We start from the raw sequence: 22,118 nt of genomic DNA on the forward strand, positions 1-22,118 counted from the left end.
TTTCCATTGAATTTATCATTGTTTCAATTTACTTAATTTTTATCCCGTATGCACGTATCCATTTGAGACATTAAGCACCGCAATAAAGGGTTTAGCCGCTTTCTGCACTGAGGTGAAGATAATAATGTTTATGCTAACAGTTATCAACATTCTGTTCTCAAACATTCTGACGGGAGCAAGAGTAATATGTAAATATACCCTTTTTTGGAAATTCGACTTGCTTTTGACGTAGTACGTAATACAACTAACTAAAAGCGTCTCGTCCCAATCATGGAATATAATTTAAACGATAGAATAGCATTGGGTTTGTTATAAGGGATACTTTCAGTTTTCAGTAATTTAAAAGTATTCTTGTGAGTAAATAGTAGGCCCCCTACAATTCAGGCTAGATGTATTTTCTTTCTACTTTTACTGAAGAGCGTTTCAAAACAATCTTAGATATAAGAAGAATAATTAAGATAGGAATAATAAAGTAAATGCATATTAAATTGAACGCAGCCGTCGAACTGGGATAACAGTAGAACTAATAAGGAAAAAAATAAATAAAATGAACCATAATCATTAAGATAAAAGCCATAAACAATCCATTAAATCAGAATTTTTAAATTCAATTTGTTTTGCCTCTAACTGATGATGTTACCCAGCGCATATAAATAAATTAGATAAATGATCTGAAGTGTGGTTGTTACATTAAAAAGAAAGCACTTTTGCACACATGGCAGTTATAATTAAACCTTACCAATTATTAATAAAGATATTTATAAATAATTATTATCAAAAGGAAAAGACTAACCTTCCGGCTATTTATATAAAATTTATTTTTAGACTAAGATACTCCGCCCTTGAACTACTCGTGACCTTAACGGAGTTTCACGAAAAAATCCGAGGAGACGCGATTACTCAGTACTTCGTACGTGGAAACTTCCATTCAATACGTAGTTAACCGAACTTTGACGCGTTTACAAATAAGGAAGTCAAGGGAGGCAATCGTTTTGTTATGTAAACACACACGTGCTTTCATAACAGTTCTACCGGTGGTTATGTAAATTGGACAGTTAGCACGTTTATTTCCATGTTTAAACATATTTTCTAGAGTACAGACGAAAGACAGCACGATGCATTTGTTTCAGTTTTGTGCAATCTTTATTTTAATTAATAATAGTCATGGAATATTTGTGAAAGAAAATTGGCTAGACGGTATACGGACTAACCAAAAAAATTACGGAATAGCTGTTTCGGATGTAAACAACGATGGGGATCCGGATTTTATTGTGGCCGGGTACAATGGTGCCAACTTTGTCTTCACATATGATAAAACGTCCGGGACTGTGACAAACATTGCACAGGAGGGAACTCCCTACGCTAGTCTGCGGGATACGCCCGGTGCAGCAATAGGTATGTTTCTTTTAATTTGCATGCATGCGTCTACAGGCTATTCTTATGTGGATTTGTTGAGTGGAGTGGGGCGGGGAGGGTTACAGGTTGATATATGCACTGTACTGCCAACATTTGGCTACGAACATTTTCTCTGAAATTGTCACCCGTGGAGCTTTTGAAAGATCGTTTAATTAGTCCATATATAAAATAAATGGATCAGAACGCTAGTGTAGTGTCATATTATAGAAACACTCTAGACTTGTTTATTATATATAGTTTTACATTGCATTTTCCACAGGAGTTGCTGCCTGTGACATCGATGGGGATGGGAAGGAAGAGATTTATTTCCTCAACACAAATCAGGCGTATGCAGGACGTTCAGCTTATGGTGACAAAATATTTAAATTGCGTAATGGACGGTACGACGATCTGTTCTCCGACAGAGTTAATGACAACATGCCGGCGAAAGGGTTCGCCGGTAGGTCAGTCGCTTGTGTGGACAGAAAAGGAACGGGAAAATATTCGTTCGTGCTGGCAACATATTCCGCTTATGGTGAAGGTGAGTATATTTGATTAATACTTGTTGCCCTCTCAACATCTTAAAATTCTTAAGGCACCAACTCTTAACCTTTCCGCCAAGATTATTGAAAAGTCCTAGTCTAACTCGTAACTTCTAGTTATCACTTTCAATTTCATTGTATTTTGATGTTATATGCGGGCAGACTGTCACGGGGGTGGGGGGGGGATACTAAAGTCAGAGACTGGGTCTATAAATACATGAACGCGGATTTAAATTTTGTATTTACAGGTAGTGATACACTGGAGACAGATAAATGTAATTTTATCTTGCAAGTGTTAAACTAAAATAAAGAAAATAAAATGAAGATGTAACTAGTTTACTACAGAGATGAAACCCATTCATGCCGCATCTTACATCGTTTGCGGAAAAAAGATGAATACTGAAATCTTACATATTTAGTCATGTTGACCGTTAAACTGTCTGATCGTGAACTGTCTCAACATCTTGCATAGACACTGTCATCATGAGTCGCAAAGTAAACAGTCACCTGTTTTCGTCATGTACACTGTTATCATGCGTCAAAATGTACACGGTCATCAGTTATCGTCATGTACACTGTCATCATATGTCAAAATGTACACGGGCATCTGTTATTGTCATGCACACTGTCAGGATGTGTCACAATCTACACGGTCAACTGTTATCGCCATGTACAACGTCATCATGTGTCACAATATACATGGTAATCTGTTATCTAATAACTGCATATACTCACTCAGTCACTGATACACTGTCGTCTATATATCGTTATGTTCATTGTTGTTTTTATGGCAATGTACACTATATCTTGCATCGCTGTATACACTGTAATTTCACTTAGCGCTATACACACAGTCATCTTTAAACGCTATTTACGCTGCTATCTTGTATCACCAAGTACTTCGTTATTATACATATCGCCATGTTCATTGTTATCTTTTACAACAATGTACACTGTCGTTCTGTTTCGCCGTTTACACTGTCAAAATTGTATCACTGTATGACTGTCATCCACAAATTGACATATCATTATAATAACGTCATTAACACTGTCAGTGTGTCGTGTCCCTATAACGTCTTGTACACTCGTCTTATATCGCCATGTACACTGTCATGTTATATCGCCATGTACACTGTCATGTTATATCACCATGTACACTATCATGTTATATCACCATGTACAATATTGCAGGAAAGTTCGCATTGATAGAGATGGATGAAAGTCATCCAGGCAATGATGTCGCTTCTGGAAGAATCGTCCTAACTAATGTTGGAGGTCAAGCAGGAATAGCTAGGAACACAGGTAATCACAAAGAAAAGTTAAAGGTCCATAAGACTTTAAATATTTATGTGAACAGGAGATGAATCAGAAGTCCAAATAGATAATATGTATAATAACATGGTGAGAAAAGCGCTAGTCTTAATACTGCATATGAACATTTTAAAAGAGTTAGAGCTACAAAAAGAGGGCAATCAAAAACAATGTATTCAATATAACTTTCTTCAGTAGCCATCAATATTCAAACCTTTTTATACCCAAACAGAAAATGTGGCAGCCACATTTTAAGAAAAGGCATTATGAGTCCTACCCACAAAAATAAAAAATAAAAATCATGATTTTTTCAGCTGTCTTCTATCGTTTGCATTTCTTGTACCCAGTTTGTTTTCTAGCTGAAATAATCTAAATTTCGGTATTTTTATTACTCTTTTACAGGTAGCTTAGTTCCTCATCCTGAATTCATATTTTTCGATTAAACATCAGCACCCACATTTCCGTTACTGAGATTTCTTAAATTGTCATGTCGTGCTACTCTGGCATGATAATTTCTACCATTAATCATACTTCATATTTTGTGTGCAATTTGACTTTATTGAAACAAATACAAACGGTAGTTTGGCTCTTTTGCTCGGAGTATTGTTATCGATTCCAGAAGAAAGATTAATCTTTTGTAGGTGGGCGTGGCATTGTTGTCGGTCCTATCCTTGGAAACGATGGTCGTTCTGATATATTCTTTGGAAATGAGGGGAACTCTGGTCTACAGAACGCTGGTGCCAACTTTCTGTTTATGAATCGTGGCGACGGGACATTTACAGATATCGCTGAAGCAGCTGGAGTCGCCGACGCCGGCGAAAATGTCCGTGGTATAGCGCTTGCTGATTTTAATCGGGACGGTAAAATTGACATTGCTTACGGTAATTGGGATGGACCGCATCGTCTGTTTTTGCAGACTAGAAGCAACGGAAATATAAGTTTTACAAATTATGCTACTGGTAGCAGAAGTTACGAGACCCCAACACATATAAGAACTGTGATAGCCGCTGACTTTGATAATGACGGGGTTCTGGAAGTCTTGCAAAATAATATATACCATCCTCGTCACTTACAGCCGAACAAACTATTTAAAATACTCCCCAGTGGAGAGGGCGTAAGAATACAAAATTTGGATATTGGTGACGCTTTAGAACCAGAAGGATATGGCACAGGAGGTGCAGTGACCGATTTCAACGGTGACGGCAGATTAGAACTAATGCTTTCTCATGGAGAAGGGAGTTCTCAACCGTTGACTATTTTCACAGTTAGCACAGGAACTAATAATAACTGGATTAGAATTCAACCTAAGACAAAGTTTGGAGCCCCGGCTCGCGGGTCCGCAGTCAAAGTAACAACAAATATGGGCACGACCCATTTACATGTTATAGACGGTGGTTCAGGATATTTATGTGAAATGGAACCATATGCACACGTTGGGCTTGGAACAGAGACCCCGACGGAACTCTCCATTCAATGGCCCGACGGGACGACTGTAAGGAAGGCTTTAACAAGCAGCGATATGAACAAAGTTCACATAGTAGACTATCCAAGTGAGGTATGTTCAGCTGAATATACGTTATATCAAAACAACTGTTACAAATGACTGTTTGCGTTTGACATATGGGGTTAAAACAAGTTCAAATACAAGCTGTTGTCTTGTTTGAAGCAAATTTTGAGTTAACTAATGATGTGACAGATGTTTCTCTATCTGACCGTGGATGAAAAAATAACCCTATTTTGCACATACGCATACACATACACATACACATACGTATCATGTTAAAGAGGCTGCTATATGCATTTTTGTCAAGCTGGTTTAGGTAAAAAAATCATTTTTTATCAGTCTGATCTGGGTTTTTTTTTATCATATTTCAGATACAGGAACAGCTGGTATCATAGCCTCGTTTTTAAGCATCAGTGTCTAGATAGTTCTTAAAGTTACTAATTTGATTAGATTTGAAACAAGGCTCAAGAATAGCCCATGGAGATAGTTTTTAATGTGAAATATAACTTAAGGAGGTAGGTTACCTTGTTACCAGGGTAAATTCAAATTAGTTGAACCGCATCAATTTTTTGTATTTTGTGTAATATGATGTTTTAACAGCTACAATCTCAATTTCGTTTTTCTCTGGCCCTTCAAGTTCAATTTTTATCCAGGTTTAAAGAACATGACCCTCCAAAGGTATTTTATATTGAAAGAAGAAGGAAAATACGGATATTTAACACTTTTCAGTGTATTTTAGTTTCACTGATATCCGTAGAAGTCTGCATAATTGATAATTTTACTAGTATGCGCGTTAGCTTTCTAATATAAGCTTAAAATGTATATGTCGCGGGGCTCGTGTTTCCTTGGTAACGCATTTTCGCTCATTTTTAAACAACTATGTATAAAAACGGGGTTTTCGACGGCTTCAGTGCCATTCTGTTAATAACCAATATGGAATATTTTGGGTAATATTATTAGCAAAATACCAAGCACTTTACATGGTACCCTATTTTTCTTAAAGTTTAAAGTAACCATGGCAACAGAGATGTTTAAAATAGCTTATATCTTGCTTTTTGTCGCAATTTCTTATAAAAAATATTGCATAAAATTATCTTTCTTGTTAATGTAGCTTCAAAACATATTATTTCAAACGTAAGTTATATTTTCATGTTATTTGTATTTATTCAAACAAATTTCACAGCTTAAAATACTTACAGCAGTACCCTTCGTCTTGCATTTTTCATGGAAAAATCGTTCAGCATGTGCTATTATTCTCGTGGATGTTGTTGAAATGAAAATAAAAAGCCGAAGCTGTGTTCCTTAAATAGACCAGTGTCAACGCTTTTGAATTTTACATTTAGATATATAGGTCACGGGCTTCGTTTCCATGGTAACATCAATTCAATTCAAGAAATCACAATTTTCTACTGAAATTTGAACAATTTTAGAGCTTAGTTTTAGTATATAACTAACAAATTATCAACGAAAACTGAAAAATAGGTAATACAAATCAAACTGCAAGTTTTTTATTTGAAAATGGCCGTAACAAGTAACCTTTCACCCAATTATATTCCAAATAACATCGGTTACCATCATCCATTTTCTTACATTCCGCATAACATTTCAATATAACTACATAAAAGAAGCAAAATATTGATTGTTATTCAGAGCAAAAGACTCATAAATAATATTTCAGCAAATAATAGCTGTTTGAAAATAGTTCAAATAAAGAAAATGCACAGAATTACGTACTTTCAAAATAAAAGCTATTAAATTTGCGCGGTAACTGACACGTAACGTCATGACGTCAATGACGTCATTTTAAAGCAACATTGTTTTGAAGCGTTTCTGCGGCAATTTATTCATTATTTCTGCATTATTAAACCATAAAGCATCAGCTCGGAGACAGGTTCATGATTTGTTTTCAGAAGAATGGATTTACAAACACATTTAGTTTGTCGTAAACGTCGTCGCAAATCGTCACGTTAGCTTCCGGTTGGACATGCGCACTTACAAATATGAAGGTAACCTACCTCCTTAAAACCGCTACTGTTACGATATTACTAGGTTTAGTTTTGTACATGTTTTGCTATATATTTTAGGGATCAACAGACAATAGCGGACCTACTGGTTCAACAGACTGTCCGGTAAGTTTCTGGCAACTGGTAGATGCTGTACGCCGTGGTGTATACCGCATGTGTTTTGATTGAAAGAGGTACATGAGCCGGTCCATTATAGCGGACATGTAGTGTACTAACTAGTCAGTCATTTAAACAACTTTTAAAAAGACTTGCAATGCATGTTCAACGACATCGAACTATTGGAATCTCGTTGATCCGTCCTATACATAGCTTTAAATGTAAATAAATGATCATATTAAACATGTTCTCGCGAATTGTTGATTTTGTTTGCTAACGTGTGTGTGTCATGTGTGTGACATGTGTGTGTCATGTGCTTCTAACGCCGAAAACGCATATACCTATACTAATAAGAGGCTGCAATAGTTTTCAGTAGAAATTCAATTCTAGAGTCCCCAAAGCTATCTGGTGTAAAAACACCTTACTTTCGAATACATGCGAACTAATTTACGGTACTGCGATTGTGGAGAAGTATTGACGCTTGTCAAGTCTTTCAAACATAGTTGTCATGCTTCCATTCAAGAGTCACATAGTCGGTACAACTTACCAGTCATCCCAAGTGAAAACCAGAGACAATTGAATCTGTATTTGTTTCTCCAGAAGCTAAAATGATTAAAATCAGTGTTATAATGCCAACTTTCCTTTTAGAATAAACAATGGAAATCGACGACATATACAGGGTATATCATTAAAAGCAATGACCTCCGGTTTTTGACAAAAATGGTGTTTCTTTAAAAGTGAAGTTTGGTCTAAGTATGAACATTAAAACATGATTTTTTTCTAAACTATCTTAAAAATACCAAGTTAAGGAAAACGTGGCTGAGTCGGGAATCGAACACGGGCCGTCGCGGAAGTTGTAATTCCCCTGCGTTCTTAACCAATACAGCACAGAGTAATATGTCGTCAGTATGCCTACAGTACCTCATTACAAGCGCTTTTTAATTTTGAATGGTAAAATTAGTAAAAATAAATCTGATTCTAACGTGTTTCAATAACATATAATCTGTCTGTAACTAACTTACGGTTTCAAAGCCTTTTGAAGAAATATTTTAATACCTTTCTATTCTCTATTTGCAAATGTGTATGATCTGGAGGTCGGTACCTTAAATGAAATAAATGTTTTAATGTTTGACATTTTAACAAATAAAACCTAGTCACTATGAAAAGTTTGAAGTCTCATAATCTTTCACGGCTTGCCTGCTTCGAACCATTATTCTGATATGAATTTACTGTGTCAAGAATTCTACTTCAGTATATTATATTAGGTTAAAAGTTTGAAGACCATTCTCGTGAGAAACCATTCTTATTGGTTCATTATAAGCAGCCAATCAAATGTTAGAGTTTCGTGACTGGTTTCTAAACCAAGGTTTACAATGTTTTTTATTCTTTGTCATTTTTGTGTTTTAAGCATATGTTATATCTAAAAAAAAAAAATGCATGATTTCGAGAAAAAAAGCTGCACAGAGAAAACGATATCAGTAATAATCAGCATTTCCAAATTTTGTAATTGTAGATTGGCACGTGTCACACCGGGCACATTGAAAAGATACTAGAATATGCCAGTTCCGTACAAACCTCTGCAGCACGGCATTTAACCGCTTCCTGCTTCCTGTTGGTTCTGCAGATGTGCTTATGTGTTCTGTTCTAGGAATTTATTTGATAAACATCCATTTGGTGAAATTTCGACATTAAATGTGATCTACATAAGCCCAGGACATTGCTAAGTAATGTGATCTACATAAGCCCAGGACATTGCTAAGTAATGCGATCTGCATAAGCCCAAGACATTAAGTTATTTGTCCAGCTGAGATCAAAATCCTGAGAATGCATGCTGGATTAGAAAAAAGTTGGTGCAAATAATAGCATGACTTGAATAGGTGTGTATACGCAACGTAGATGGTGTGGAACAAGTTTTAAATAAAATTTCCTAACAAGGCATGAAAAGTGATGTGTTTTTAACGAGTGCATGCATGTTCTGGGACAACAGACGGTTTCTGTTCAATGTATGCAGAATATCAGGAAAAACTGAAACGGACGGATTCCCAACATCGTCATGTAACAGCATTATTGCAGATGTTGTTGAATGAACAGAAATACTCGTTTTTCTAGGTAACTGCACATTTAACATGTCAGTTTGAAAGTCAACGAACATGAATACTGTTTTTGTAAGAGGAGATGTTGTTATACTAGTAATTTTCCTGAAGCAGGAGGTAGATATACGTGATTTAGAGATATGCTCATCTGAAAGATATGCTCAGCCCAATTATTTCACAAATTTACTGCTGTCAAGTACATTCTGTTAAACACACCTGACAAAAGTTCGACGTCTTTTATGATATTTATTATTATGAATGCGATTATGTATAGCATGTGCTTGTTGTTTTAGTTTAAGTTAATACCTAATGAACAGTATATCCTTTCTGTGTTTTATTGACACAAATTTGTTTTAAAAAATAAATAAGTAAACCAGTACTGTACATATGTTTTATTTGTGTTACATGTATACGACTTATTTGAATACTATACTATAAAGTTAACTAATTTCGTGGGCACAAATTTTCATGGTTTCGGCTAAAACGGCTATACATTGTTGTGTGGGGGTATGAACCATAGAATTAACATATGAACTCTTTAACAAATGGAAAATTTACTTATCGTTTGGATTAAATTTCTAGAGTTGATTCCACGGAAAAAGTCCCGCATATTTTTTTTTATGATTTTACAATATTTTATATGAATATACAAATACAGATGATAGTATAATATGCTACAAATCGACTTGTTTCAGGCTGGAAACTGGCGAGCAACTCCATGTAAGTATCTATGAACAAACGTATATGTCCATTTTCGTATGTGCAATGAAAATACAGCGAAAGTTGAACTACTGTCAGGCGAATTATGCCTTGTATGATGTCAAAATTCCGCCTGATTAATTTGCTATTGGCATTCTCTGTTTGAAAAGGTGATATATTGCATTGAACCTCAAGACTTGTTAAGTAGATAATGTAGGATCATATAGGTGTTCGTGTACCTTAAGGAGCAAAAAAAAAAGGTTTCTGGATGCTACATCAACGATAGTAAACACTGACACTCGGTAACTTCCGTGTGATGACGTATTCTCGTAAGACAGAGGAACCAAACGCCCTCAAAACTTTCCGTCAAATCCGGGAAATGCCGGAAACGTTTACGGAGAAAAACGTAATTTGGCGGCGATTATTCTTACTGGTGTCCTGAATAGTGAGGATCTTCGCCGCAATTTACAATGCGGTTACAATTATTCTTTAGCATAAATGACATATATAATAATCCGTCCCTTTGATTATGTCACCGTTTACAAAATTCATTAGATAAGTGAAGGGTTCATGTTTTTCGTATGCCTGATTACAGACCGTGATTTACCGGTACTTTGTGAAGGAGATAGGGTAACACGAGGTCCAGGGTGGAGTTGGAGAAACGAGGTAAAGACGAAGTTTCCCTTGTATTTTACCTGTCAGTTGCTAGTCTTTAAGTTGAATCTTAAAAATAAAATGAGCCGCGCCATGAGAAAACCAACTTAGTGCATAATTTGCGACCAGCATGGATCCAGACCAGCCTGCGCATCGCTAACGGTTTCTCTAATTGCAATAGGCTTTGAAAGCGAACAGCATGGATCCTGACCAGACGGCGCGGATGCGCAGGCTAGTCTGGATCCATGCTGGTAGCAAATGCAATATGTTTCTCATGGTGCGGCTCAAGTATATATGCACTATTTCGAACAATTAACAAGAAATATTCTTGAATAGAAACTACTTTTTTCACTGAACTCGAGCATGTATTAACGGGAGAAAAATGATGTCTTAACAAGGCAATATACGTGCCGTTAATACACGATTTTTTTTTCATTTTTGAAAAGCTGTACCAGTGTCGAATATTTTTTATTGTGCAGATGGACGTCTGGTATCTGCGTCTTGTTTCTTTACGGTCACAAAACCAGTGAATTATCCATTTTGCTGCTCTTTATTTACTGTGTTATCCTGAATACGAACTCTTATATATATACATGTCGCAGCCTTTTTAACTAAACATGGTTTATGAAAAATGTTTTGTAGAATAATGGCGGCCCTGGTACGGTGATAAACGCTGCTGGCTCTTCCTACGTCACTTACAATATCAACAGAGGTGACCCCTACTGGGTTCTAGTCAGATGGGACAGGAACGGGGTCTCCTTTCCGTATCGTATGGGGTCTCGAGGAAGACAAGACCTGTGTCGGTGCTCGGACTGCGGTGTGAGGCCTGAATGCCAGTGTTCGTGCTAGTTATAGCAAACTCTATAAGTGCTTTGTAAAAGACTTGGCTTTAAAATCTACAAATATATTTGAAATAACTTTGACACATTCAGAACTATTCTAGTCGCATTTTCTAATGTCAGATTTATTATTTACATTTATGATTATAATTATAATATAGTATTCATACGTTGTTAACGCTAGTATTTATCAACAATCAGTCAGTAATTTGGACCGTTCAACACAAACTCCATTCGATAATTATCAAGTATAATAGATTATCCTCCTCCACGTCATTTTCATCATCATCGTCATCATCACCATCGTCATAACATTGTCGTTCTTGTCGTCCTCTTTTCCCATAGGAGAGATCGCCATTACGTCACGGATAAATACCTGTTTATCTGGTGGTGGGTAAAACAAATGTTTTTACACCGTTTGTGTATGGGATCTGAATTTTTAATTTTTAATAACTTTTTCGCTCATTTATGGATTTTAAAAATTAAAAAAGTTTTGGAATGCTTAGGATTTTCATATTTTCCCATTTAAATATCTTTTTAAAATGAATATCCGTTTTAAATGACATAAGATTTTAATAGCGGCGTAGCGATCCTCCAGACATTTTGAAAAAACACTGTAAGTTAAGCGTTCATAATTAATCCATTTAATTTCGAATTTATAATCAAAAGTAATCAATAAATTGCTTGTTTTATACACTTTCCATTGATCAAAAAATTATTGATATTATTTGTGTTTTAAGAAAGTTTAAGCCGTTAGAAAAACATCACTGTTTACAAAAAACATTGACGCTCGGCGTCGGCCCACCCGGTCTTTGTCTTATCAGTTCTAAAAATAGAAAATACAATGGATTTGTTTACAAACACGATCACTCCTATAGTCATCGTCGCTAAGGCCGTCGTCTTCATCATCATCATCAATAGCATCATAATCATACTTTATTAACAGTGTCTGTCCCATTGTACTGTCTTATAACTTAGGCCTACTACACTTTTATTTATTTAATTATTTATTTATTTAAATCATCCTGTTTCTGTATTGTATTATATTCTGAAATGGAGTACATGTACGTGTGACACTGGTCCAAATTACTTCCCATTAAATGAAAAAGAGAATCGGAAGTTGACATCGTCAGTTTCAGAACTGTCCGTAGTAAATAAAATCTTGTCACGCAGTTTCTGAATAACCCGAAACTTACTAAGGGTAGTTCAGGAAATCAATATAGTTTTCAGACCTTCCAGAATCTTTGTATTGCTACAATGTAATTAAAGTGATGTACTATACAATGTTTATCCTGTAACTGTTTTTTTCTTTTGCCGTGTTTGGAATTTCTTTCTTCTTTGGTAATTTGGGACATGTTCGTTTATTTTCATGTATGCTTGTTTCTATATGCGTAAAAGTAAAACAAATTTAACAAATTTAACAGAAGAAAACGTTTCTTTATATATTTATTTTTCACAGTTTTCAGTACTAGCAACTGATTCCAACGAAACGCGATTGCACGATCAGCTTTCTGCAATACTGAACACATACTTGGTTGTCTGCCTGTACGTTTCCCCAGGGCTGAGCACTGTTGATGGGAATGAAGGCTGAAATTATACATCAAAATGATAGGCCTATACCGTTAACGAGAGGCACACTTAATTAATTAACTAAGATTCGAGTACTTTGTTGCAGTCATAAAAGGATCGTTGTGTGCGATCTCAGTTTAGTCTATGGGCACAGCGAAATTAAGCCAGCCAACATTTCTATAACATTCTTTTTTTTAAATTTCACAAATTGAGATGATGGCCTTACGGATGGACATGATGGGTGTGTTGCCCGAGATGATGACCTTATGTTTGGACATATCATGTCAAAATTAGAGATAATGATTTCATGATGAGACAGACCCTGTAAGAATTTCCAGGAAAAATACCCAGAAGTCTCATTACGTCATATGGCTCCGGTCTCAACATCCTTGTCTTAAAAACTTGAGTTACCTGGTTTGGACTATCAGGATAATGTTGTGCCTCCAGACAAAAAGAACCCCACTTGACGTAATTTGCACCACCTTTAGCGTTGGCTATATTTACGTAAAAGCCCGTGTAAAACTGAAAACCTGGCTCTGTTGTATACATATCTATCTGACGTCCACTTGGAATATGACGTAGCCTGAAATTTTATATGTACATACATTGTATACAGAAAAAAAGTCCGTTTTGATTTCGTATTCGACATTCTTCAAAGGCTCATTTTACTCAAAGCGCACGTGGCGTACCGTTAACCCTTATCATTTCTGGACACGATTGATTCTGCCTTTGCGACCAGTGTAGATCATGATCTGCGCTGTAGCCATTATGTCAGTATCTTTTTGGTAAGCACCCCTTTTAATAGTTAATGGTACTGCCCAAATTGAAAGATGTACAAATTCATTATAGAAATTTAGCAGGGTGAGGGTTAAAAATGAGAATGCCGAAAACGCATTTGGAGAATAAGTACATGTAGTTTGCTTACAGTATGGGTATAAGAAGTATCATCGGACAAGGCAAGAAATTTATTGAAGTGTTGTTACTGTGTGAGCAAAGGCAACATAAACAATGTATTATCTTTTATTTTTACATGTCTGTCTGCTGCTTACAGTACAAAAAAAATGAATTTTCTGAATTCATTTGAGACGAATTGCAGTGCCATTGCATACATTATTTCCTTTTTTAACCCTTACTCTGCTTAATTTCTATAATGGACGTGTTTCGTCTTTCAACTTGGACACTACCGTTAACTGTTAAAAGGGGTGCTTACCAAAAAGATATTAACTGAATGGCGAACAGTGCTGATCATGGTCAGACTGCACGGATGTGCAGGCTGATCATTATCTATATTGGTCGCAAAGGCAGAATCAATCGTGGCCTGCACGATAAGGGTTAAATATATTCGCTTTCTTAGTTTGAAATAGGGTAGTTATACGAAGCATACCTTGCAGCATGTTTATCCCAGCCGGGCTTCTCAAGAACAAAATTGTGATCAAACCCTTTACCCCCTGGTACATTAGGCAACCTGTCTGCAAGGTTCGTGTCCGTTGTAAGATCAAACATGGTTCCTGCAACGCTATCAATCGCACCTGGAGTTAAGGTACAAGTCGGTAAATTACATAAGAAACGGCGTAGTGATTTAAATGTTACGTTTTTTCTTTCTTTTTTTTAGCTCACCTGTCACGAAGTGACAAGGTGAGCTATTGTAACCGCTTGATGTCCGTCGTCCGTCGTGCGTCGTCCGTCAACAATTTCTAAAAAAATCTTCTTGAAAACCACTGGGCAGAATTACACCAAACTTCACAGGAATGATCCTTTGATGGCCCCTTTCAAAATTGTTCAAAGAATTGAATTCCATGCAGAACTCTGGTTGCCAATGCAACTGAAAGGAAAAACTTTAAAAATCTTCTTGTCCAAAACCACAGGGCCTAGGGCTTTGATATCTGGTGTGTAGCATCATCTAGTGGTCCTCTACCAAAATTGTTCAAATTATCCCCCTAGAGTCAAATATGGCACCGCCCCGGGGGTCACGTGGTTTATATGGACTTACATAGGGAAAACTTTGAAAATCTTCTTGTACAAAACCACACGGCCTAGGGCTTTGATATTTCGTATGTAGCATCATCTATAGGTCCTCTACCAAGATTGTTCAAATTATCCCCCTAGGGTCAAATATGGCCCCGCCCTGGGGGTACCAAGTTTAACATAGACTTATATAGGAAAAAAAATTTTAAAATCTTCTTGTCTGAAACCACAACACTTAGACCATTGATATTTGGTTTGTAGCATTGTCTTATGGTTCTCAACCAAAATTGTTCAAATTGTACCCCTGGGGTGAAAAGAGGCCCTGCCCTGGGGGTCCTAAGTTTTATATAGACTTATATAGGAAAAAAACTTTAAAAATCTTCTTGTCTGAAACCATACGACCTAGGCTTTTGATATTTGGTATGATGCATTGTCTAGTAGTCCTCTACCAAAATTGTTCAAATTATGCCCCTGGGGTTAAAAGAAGCCCCGCCCTGGGGTCACTTAGTTATTATGTGAGTTATATAGGAAAAAATACTAAAAATCATCTGATCCTATTTCCAAGACTGTTTAATTATAATTACCTGATAACCCCAAGTAATATGTTGTCACTTGACTGTGACCTTGACCTACTGACCTACTTTCTTGTTTTTTAAGATACAGCCTTGAAATTTTGATGACATAAACAGTTTTGCACACCAAGCGTAAAACTGAATTTCATTGACCATGAATGTGACCTACTGACTTTCTTAATATTTTATCATCAGTTTGACATTTGAAACATGTAGCTCATATTACTCAGGTGAGCGATCCAGGGTCATCATGACCCTCTTGTTTAAATATATAGTTGTTATCGAAATGAAGTTATCACACAATGGAAAATGAGAAGTATATCTGGTATACTAACAGCGTAAAAATCAATTAACTGAAATTGATAAAACGTTTTATAAACACTTTTTAGAATAATTTTTGGCTGTAACATAAAAAGGTTAAGTATACCAGTTGGCAGTGATGTTTCATCTACTGGTGTGTACTTGTGGGCTGCAAGACGAACATTGTGGCCATCCAAGCTTCCTGCAGCCTAAAACATCAACTAAATCATTTGAGCCGCGCCATAAGAAAACCAACATAATGGTTTTGCGACCAGCATGGATCCAGACCAGCCTGCGCATCCGCGCAGTCTGGTCAGGATCCATGCTGTTCGCTTAACAGTTTCTCCAATTCCAAAAGGCTTTAAAAGCGAACAGCATGGATCCTGACCAGACTGCGCGGATGCGCAGGCTGGTCTGGATCCATGCTGGTCGCAAACCCATTATGTTGGTTTTCTCATAGCATGGCTCAAAATATTTAATTCAATGACTTTTTGTGATCATTTCCTTCACAAAAAGCTTAATATATTAGCTAAAATACACATTTACATTTGTAAATGCAACATACTAAGTATAATTTTACCTTTGAGGGTACATTTAATTAAAAGGATTTTGTCGAAAGACCCAAAATATTAAGGATGCTACTTGAAAGAAGAAAAGAAAATGAGGAGAATTCATGTTATTTGTTTGTTTTTATAATGGATAGGTGTTCGAAAAATAGCTGTTCGGTAAACATTCTTCAGATGGTCACAGATAATCCAACTCGTGGTGTAATTATTTTCACCGATAATTTATCAATGAACATTATGACTCTCTTTTTTCAGCTATCTGTGACCGTACATATCTGGCTATCCGTGTATAATATGTATAGGTTTATGGTTAGTATTACCATGTCATAGATAGCCAGGTATGTACAGTAACGGATAGCTTAAAGTAAAACACGAACATTATGCGCTAATCACATTCAGTGAGTACTTTTCATTAAAAAGACAGTGTATGTGACTGATTAAGATAAATTTAAAGCTGGTATCAAAATCAAGCTAGAATAGAGATTAAAACCTAAACAGACACCAAAAGAACTAGCCATTGAAAGTTCATTATTTTGGACAACAAAAAATGTTCGGTTGATGAGTAACTAGTTTCATAAGGCCTACTCACATGCCCCGCGAGATTGAAATAAGCATGGTTTGTCAAATTAATAACTGTCTTCTTGTCTGTTCTAGCAATGTAGTCAAGAATTAATTCATTCTGATCCGTCAGCTGATAAGTGACCGTGACCTTGACCTCTCCCGGATAATTTTCTTCCCCATCTGCGCTGGTATATTGAAGGACTAGTTTGTTTCCTACTATGCTTGAAGTCCATAGACGCTGAAAATAAATTAGACATTAATATTCTCTGTGGTTGTTGTCATACTATCGGCAAGGTTATAATGGAAAACTCTGAAACCATGACAAGAAATCGTTTAATATGTACCATGTGGTGTACGGCAGTTTGTATGCGGGGATTGTTTAGAGAACTCTTTAACATGTAACCCACCATTCTGACAGCACTATTTTCTAGTAATTTTTACTTCGGGTCAATGGCGGAGGAAGAACCAGGTGCTCCCTCCAGCGTAACTTTCACGGACTCCTTGGGGGAAAAACACCAAGTTTACATAAGAAATCTGAGCCACTTCCCCAAATGACAACCCGATAATTAGCAGGTAATTGGCGGGTAAGACTTAAACTATATTATATTAGTACAATACTATGAAAAAAATCATATACTTTACGTATTGAAAATGCACTTGATTTGTTAGTATTATGGTAGCATACTACTTTGTTTCACATACCTTATCAAAACCTTTGATACCGCCATGGAGTGCATTAGGGCCGTTGTTGGCTGCGAGGTTGTATGTCTTACCATCCAACGTGAACTGACCTTTGGCAATACGGTTGGCATAGCGACCAACCAACGCTCCAAAATAACGACTTCTTGTATCATATCCATCTTAAATAATTTATACTTATTTATTTATTTATTTATAATTAAAAGCATATCGTGTATAAAAGATGCAGTTTCCGCCAACAAAGCAGGCTAAAGCTTTTTCATGGCACTTGATTGCGGGAAATTTTGCGTTTTATATACAAATTTTGCAATTTTATATAGTGCACAAACAATTCGCCATGAAAAATCAAAATTTAACAGTAAAGTAAGGTTTTCGACTAACTTTCATGTCATGTATATTTGAATGCGTAAACAGTAGTCCGAATGGGAATTGTACTAGTAGGAGCCCCTCATTTGCTTTCTGTTGCAATGAAGCATGGGTATTGTTATTTAGAAACGTTAATGCCTCTACTGTAATTGACCTATTCGTGTAAATGTTACGCTTCTTAGTGTTAAAAAAATCTTAGAAACGTTTTTTAAAAACTTGATTATATAAAATCCATTAGAACAACCTACATCTTCTACTAGTATCATTTATGAAACTAAAATTCATGTTTACCTTTAAATGTATCAAAACCAAGTGTCACATCTTCTACTTTTCCGTCTTTATCAGGTACAAAGATGTTCGTGATAATACCTCCATAGTCAATTATCCTTACTTCAACTTTGCCATTTTTCAGGCTGAAACTGTAATTCAGAAATGACCATAAATGAGCAGCACCATGAGAAAACTAACATAGACTAAGTGCATTTGCGACCAGCATGGATCCATGATGGTCGCAAATGCACTATGTTGGTTTTCCCATGACGCGGCTTAATTCTAATATTGCAACTTTAGTGCAATACTTGACTTTTTTCTTTTTATCTTTACTAATTTCTTTTCATTTCATTTTTCGGTAAATCGGCATATAACAATACCGCTGACCTTTTACAAACAAACAAGAGCCATGTTAGACATGGCCAATCCCCCCGCCGGGCATATTATAATTGAAGGCTAAAGTTCCTGGCAAGTTAGTGTCTGAAATTATTCATTTTGGGAGAAGCTTTGAAAAACCGTTTAGTTGTGGTCCACATCAGGGGTTTTAAAGATGTGGAAGAAGAATTATTCAGTGGTGAGGTGGTTTACTGCTAAATTCTATTAATTTTCATGAACAGTATAGCTGTATGATGTTTTCTATATGGCTACTGTAAAAAGAAGGAATGGAAAGGTAACAGGGAACGAGAGTGCCAGAATGTCACAATATATGCCCGTCACAGCAAATTTCTTTACTCTAGCAGCTGTATTTGCAAATGGAATTTTAATTTTGTTGTTGTTTAGTAATCATTGTAAGTCTTTTGTTTTTCTAAGTCTACAAAAAAACTCCTTACCAGGTAGAGATGTCTTAAAATACACCTAAAATTGGTAAGTAACATCCAGGTTGTACCACAGAAAAGTGGTCTTGTTTTTTCCCTGTGGTCAATTATAAAAATGTTACAACATAAGTTATATATAGTAACATCTAATGGAAGTTAATCTTTAAAAAAAAAAAAAAGTCCACACAAAACTCTTTACTAGGTAGAGATTGGTCAAAATACACCTCAAAATTGGATGTAGCATGCATGTTGTACTACTGAAAAGTGGTCTCGATTTTTCCCTACGACTAGTAATGAAAAAGTTACAATAAAAGCTATTTAAAGTAACAACAAAGGGAAGTAATTCTAGAGAAGGGAACTGCGCATAACACTTCGTCTCATGATGGTGTATAATTGTGCCAAGTTACATCAAAATCCCTCCATGCATGAAGAAGAAAAGCTTCGGACAAAGTCATTCTTGTATCTGACCTTTGGCCTCTAAGTGTGACCTTGACCTTAGACCTAGGGACCTGGATCTTGCGCATTACACTCTGTCTTGTGGTGGTGAACATTTGTGCCAAGTTATATCAAAATCCCTCTATGCATGAAGAAGAAGTGCTCCGGACAAGGTTTTCATTCTTGTATCCTTTGACCTCTAAGTGTGACCTTGACCTTAGAACTAGGGACCTGGTTCTTGCGCAGGACACTCCACCTCGTGGTGGTGAACATTTGTGCCAAGATATATCAAAATCCCTCCATGCATGAAAAAGATGTGCTACGGACAATTTTTTTAAAGAAAATATGATAAAGGGGAATAACTCAAAAAGTAGGCAAGGTAGAGTTATTGTTCTTGCACACTGCACTTCCTCCCAATGTGTTCTATCAGTGTATGAAGTTTGAAGAAAATCCCTCCAGTACTTTTGGAGTTATGCTCCGGACAAATTTTTTAAAGAAAATATGATAAAGGGGAATAACTAAAAAAATAGGCAAGGTAGAGTTATTGTTCTTACACACTTCACTTCCTCCCAATGTGTTCTATCAGTGTATGAAGTTTGAAGAAAATCCCTCCAGTACTTTTGGAGTTATGCTCCGGACAAAGATCGTTGCGGACGCATGGACGGACGGACGCACGGACGGAGAGCATTTCTAATATCCCCTTCGCCTTTAGCAGGGGGATAAATAATTACAGCTAAGATACAGAAAAAGAATTCGCATTTTCAATATGCATGTTTAAACATTTATTTAAAATATATACAAAGTCTTCGCGCATAATCATGTGCAATTTCACATAATACAGTTAAGAAGAAAAATATATTCCAAGGTTTCTTATCTCGTACAATGCCATATTTTTCTATCAATCTACACTTATAATTTGCGAAATACTATTTCATACCAGTTAATGCAATGTCACATTAATTTTGTCTATCCATCTATACCCATTTGCGATACTATATTTCCATTAATCTATATGAATATACCAAATAAGTGAACACATTTTTGTGTCTATCTGTACCACATTTAGTGTAATACCATACTAGTATGTTGCGGTATCAATTCAGAGTCTCTACTGCAATACCTTCTATTTATATTCAAATAAAGCAAATTATCTATAGTACTAAAGTCTTTAGTTCAATACCGTATACTCGTACTTATCTTCAACTACACCGAACTAGTGCAATACCAGAATAGCGCAGTACCAGTTTACTTAGACTATTGCAGTATTTTAGCTACACTCACATTCAGCTAAAACAAACCAGTGTAATACCACAAATCTATTCATCTTTATCTAACAAGGACAACATCGTATTTTCTATTCATCTTCATGCGCAATGCCACGCTTAAAAAGCACAGCCATACTTATTATGAATTATGTTATACAATTAAACATGTTCGAAAGACCACGTCTGTTACGAGAACACTTGAATTTTAATAAAAAAAGAATCACTTTTGCAGTTCCTTCTCTGTCGTTATGGACAAATTATGTTGTATGGTGTGTAACCATTCTGTCCTTTTGATGGTCTCTTAATACAAGTTATACTGTATAAGTGATTGCATCGGTTTTCGTGAAAGAAGCGTGTAATAAATGAATTAAGTAGTACTTACATGAAAATATCTTTTCCGTCCTCTGTTTTACCATATAATTCTTTAGTTATAGGCATGACAAACAGCAAACAAGTTTAGAAGATAGAATTAATTTATTTATATGACATCCAACACACACGTAGTGTTAAAGTCAATGATGAAATAAGATAACAACTGTTTAGAGTGTTTATGAATATCTTTATCTCAGCCAAGATACTAGTACTCAAATGATGACCATCGATTCTCGATTTTAGTTTTGTATTGTGTAGTGTAACATCTGTACAGTACACGTAAAAGTTTTATTTAAGGATGCATTGGTACATATACAATGTTCGATATGTTAAGGTTTCAGACATCTATATGATATTTTGCAAACGCGTTTGACTTCCAAGCTGCTGGCCAAATTGATAAATCAGATTATTTTACACGTTTAGCTTTCATTCTCGTCGTCGTCGAGGTGCCCGTCGGCGGTGTCAATTCCAACCATTGTATTATTGATACCATGATAAAGCAATGTATAACAATACAGATGTGTAAACTAAGGTGTTGGCCGCTCATCATTACGGGACAAGGGCGCCATCTATCTAATCTGATGCACCAAGGAGCCTATCCGTGCAGGTAAGAATGCCCTTTGGCAATGCCCATTGGGACTCCTGTGGTCTTACTCAACTACTGAAACCAAATAGGAAGTGACTACTCAGTGTTACATGTCAAATAGTCCAAAATGTAGTTCCACGTTGTTGATGAAATGTGGTATAATGAGGTATGTCAGGATGTAGCAGCTGTATTTTTTGCTTAGTTTTATTGCTTACTATTTGGAGAAAAAATTGAGGCCACTTTCATTTTGAATTTCTAGGTTTGAGTTTAATTCATTGCGAAAATGTCTACTTACGTGTAAATGCTAAACGGAAGATTTCATGGGAGCATTTTCAGAGGATGATATTTTTCAGAATAGATTAGTTTTTGTATGTAACATAACATCTCAATATTTTTTGCTTTGTAAGAAGCCATGTTATACTAACTGGCAATGTATTGTTTTCCTATCACTGAAATGCTCTAAAGTATTGAAAATAAGGTCTTGTGATATTGATTGTTCATATGGAATAAAGAAGGAACTGAATTGGTACAATGTCCCCTAGAAGGTCGCGGTACAAACAGAACAGGTGCTAGGAGAATAAAATAATATCCAAATTTGGAAGGTCTAATTACCGCACATG

At 36.1% G+C, this 22,118-nt stretch overlaps 2 protein-coding genes across 3 annotated transcripts; one reads left to right on the top strand and one right to left on the bottom strand.

Annotated features, from left to right (window-relative positions):
- The first annotated feature begins 928 nt into the window (after nucleotides 1-928).
- LOC123536932 (cartilage acidic protein 1-like) lies at nucleotides 929-11,415 on the top strand. 2 transcript variants are annotated; one of them, XM_045320447.2, is made up of 8 exons: nucleotides 929-1,395; nucleotides 1,676-1,936; nucleotides 3,129-3,239; nucleotides 3,890-4,803; nucleotides 6,837-6,881; nucleotides 9,661-9,685; nucleotides 10,260-10,330; nucleotides 10,961-11,415. In XM_045320447.2, the coding sequence occupies exons 1-8, from the start codon at nucleotides 1,116-1,118 to the stop codon at nucleotides 11,165-11,167; spliced, it is 1,914 nt and encodes a 637-aa protein (XP_045176382.2). In that variant the 5' UTR covers nucleotides 929-1,115; the 3' UTR covers nucleotides 11,168-11,415. The 2 variants fall into 2 exon arrangements, with proteins under 2 accessions (XP_045176382.2, XP_053404350.1); XM_053548375.1 differs by lacking the exons at nucleotides 9,661-9,685; nucleotides 10,260-10,330; nucleotides 10,961-11,415 and adding an exon at nucleotides 8,386-9,344.
- A 1,171-nt stretch (nucleotides 11,416-12,586) lies between these two features.
- LOC123536940 (galactose mutarotase-like) lies at nucleotides 12,587-21,083 on the bottom strand. Its single transcript, XM_053548379.1, has 8 exons — nucleotides 20,923-21,083; nucleotides 18,047-18,174; nucleotides 17,393-17,550; nucleotides 16,719-16,928; nucleotides 15,691-15,772; nucleotides 14,111-14,255; nucleotides 13,138-13,309; nucleotides 12,587-12,744 (listed from the first exon to the last, which is right to left on the bottom strand). Exons 1-8 carry the CDS (start codon nucleotides 20,976-20,978, stop codon nucleotides 12,661-12,663), a joined length of 1,035 nt encoding a protein of 344 aa, XP_053404354.1. The 5' UTR covers nucleotides 20,979-21,083; the 3' UTR covers nucleotides 12,587-12,660.
- Nucleotides 21,084-22,118: the final 1,035 nt, after the last annotated feature.

This window comes from Mercenaria mercenaria, chromosome 1, assembly GCF_021730395.1.
Source record: "Mercenaria mercenaria strain notata chromosome 1, MADL_Memer_1, whole genome shotgun sequence".
NCBI lineage: Eukaryota > Metazoa > Mollusca > Bivalvia > Venerida > Veneridae > Mercenaria > Mercenaria mercenaria.

What these genes read in the sequence shown, in the direction of transcription:
- LOC123536932 (XM_045320447.2), top strand. Translation starts at nt 1,116, where the DNA reads ATGCATTTGTTTCAGTTTTGTGCAATCTTTATTTTAATTAATAATAGT. An exon ending in ATATTCCGCTTATGGTGAAG is followed by an intron (nt 1,937 to 3,128) that starts GTGAGTATATTT and finishes ACAATATTGCAG; the next exon opens with GAAAGTTCGCATTGATAGAG. An exon ending in AGGAATAGCTAGGAACACAG is followed by an intron (nt 3,240 to 3,889) that starts GTAATCACAAAG and finishes AATCTTTTGTAG; the next exon opens with GTGGGCGTGGCATTGTTGTC.
- LOC123536940 (XM_053548379.1), bottom strand. Translation starts at nt 20,978, where the DNA reads ATGCCTATAACTAAAGAATTATATGGTAAAACAGAGGACGGAAAAGAT. An exon ending in GTATCAAAGGTTTTGATAAG is followed by an intron (nt 16,929 to 17,392) that starts GTATGTGAAACA and finishes ATTTATTTTCAG; the next exon opens with CGTCTATGGACTTCAAGCAT. An exon ending in TGAAACATCACTGCCAACTG is followed by an intron (nt 14,256 to 15,690) that starts GTATACTTAACC and finishes CCTTAACTCCAG; the next exon opens with GTGCGATTGATAGCGTTGCA.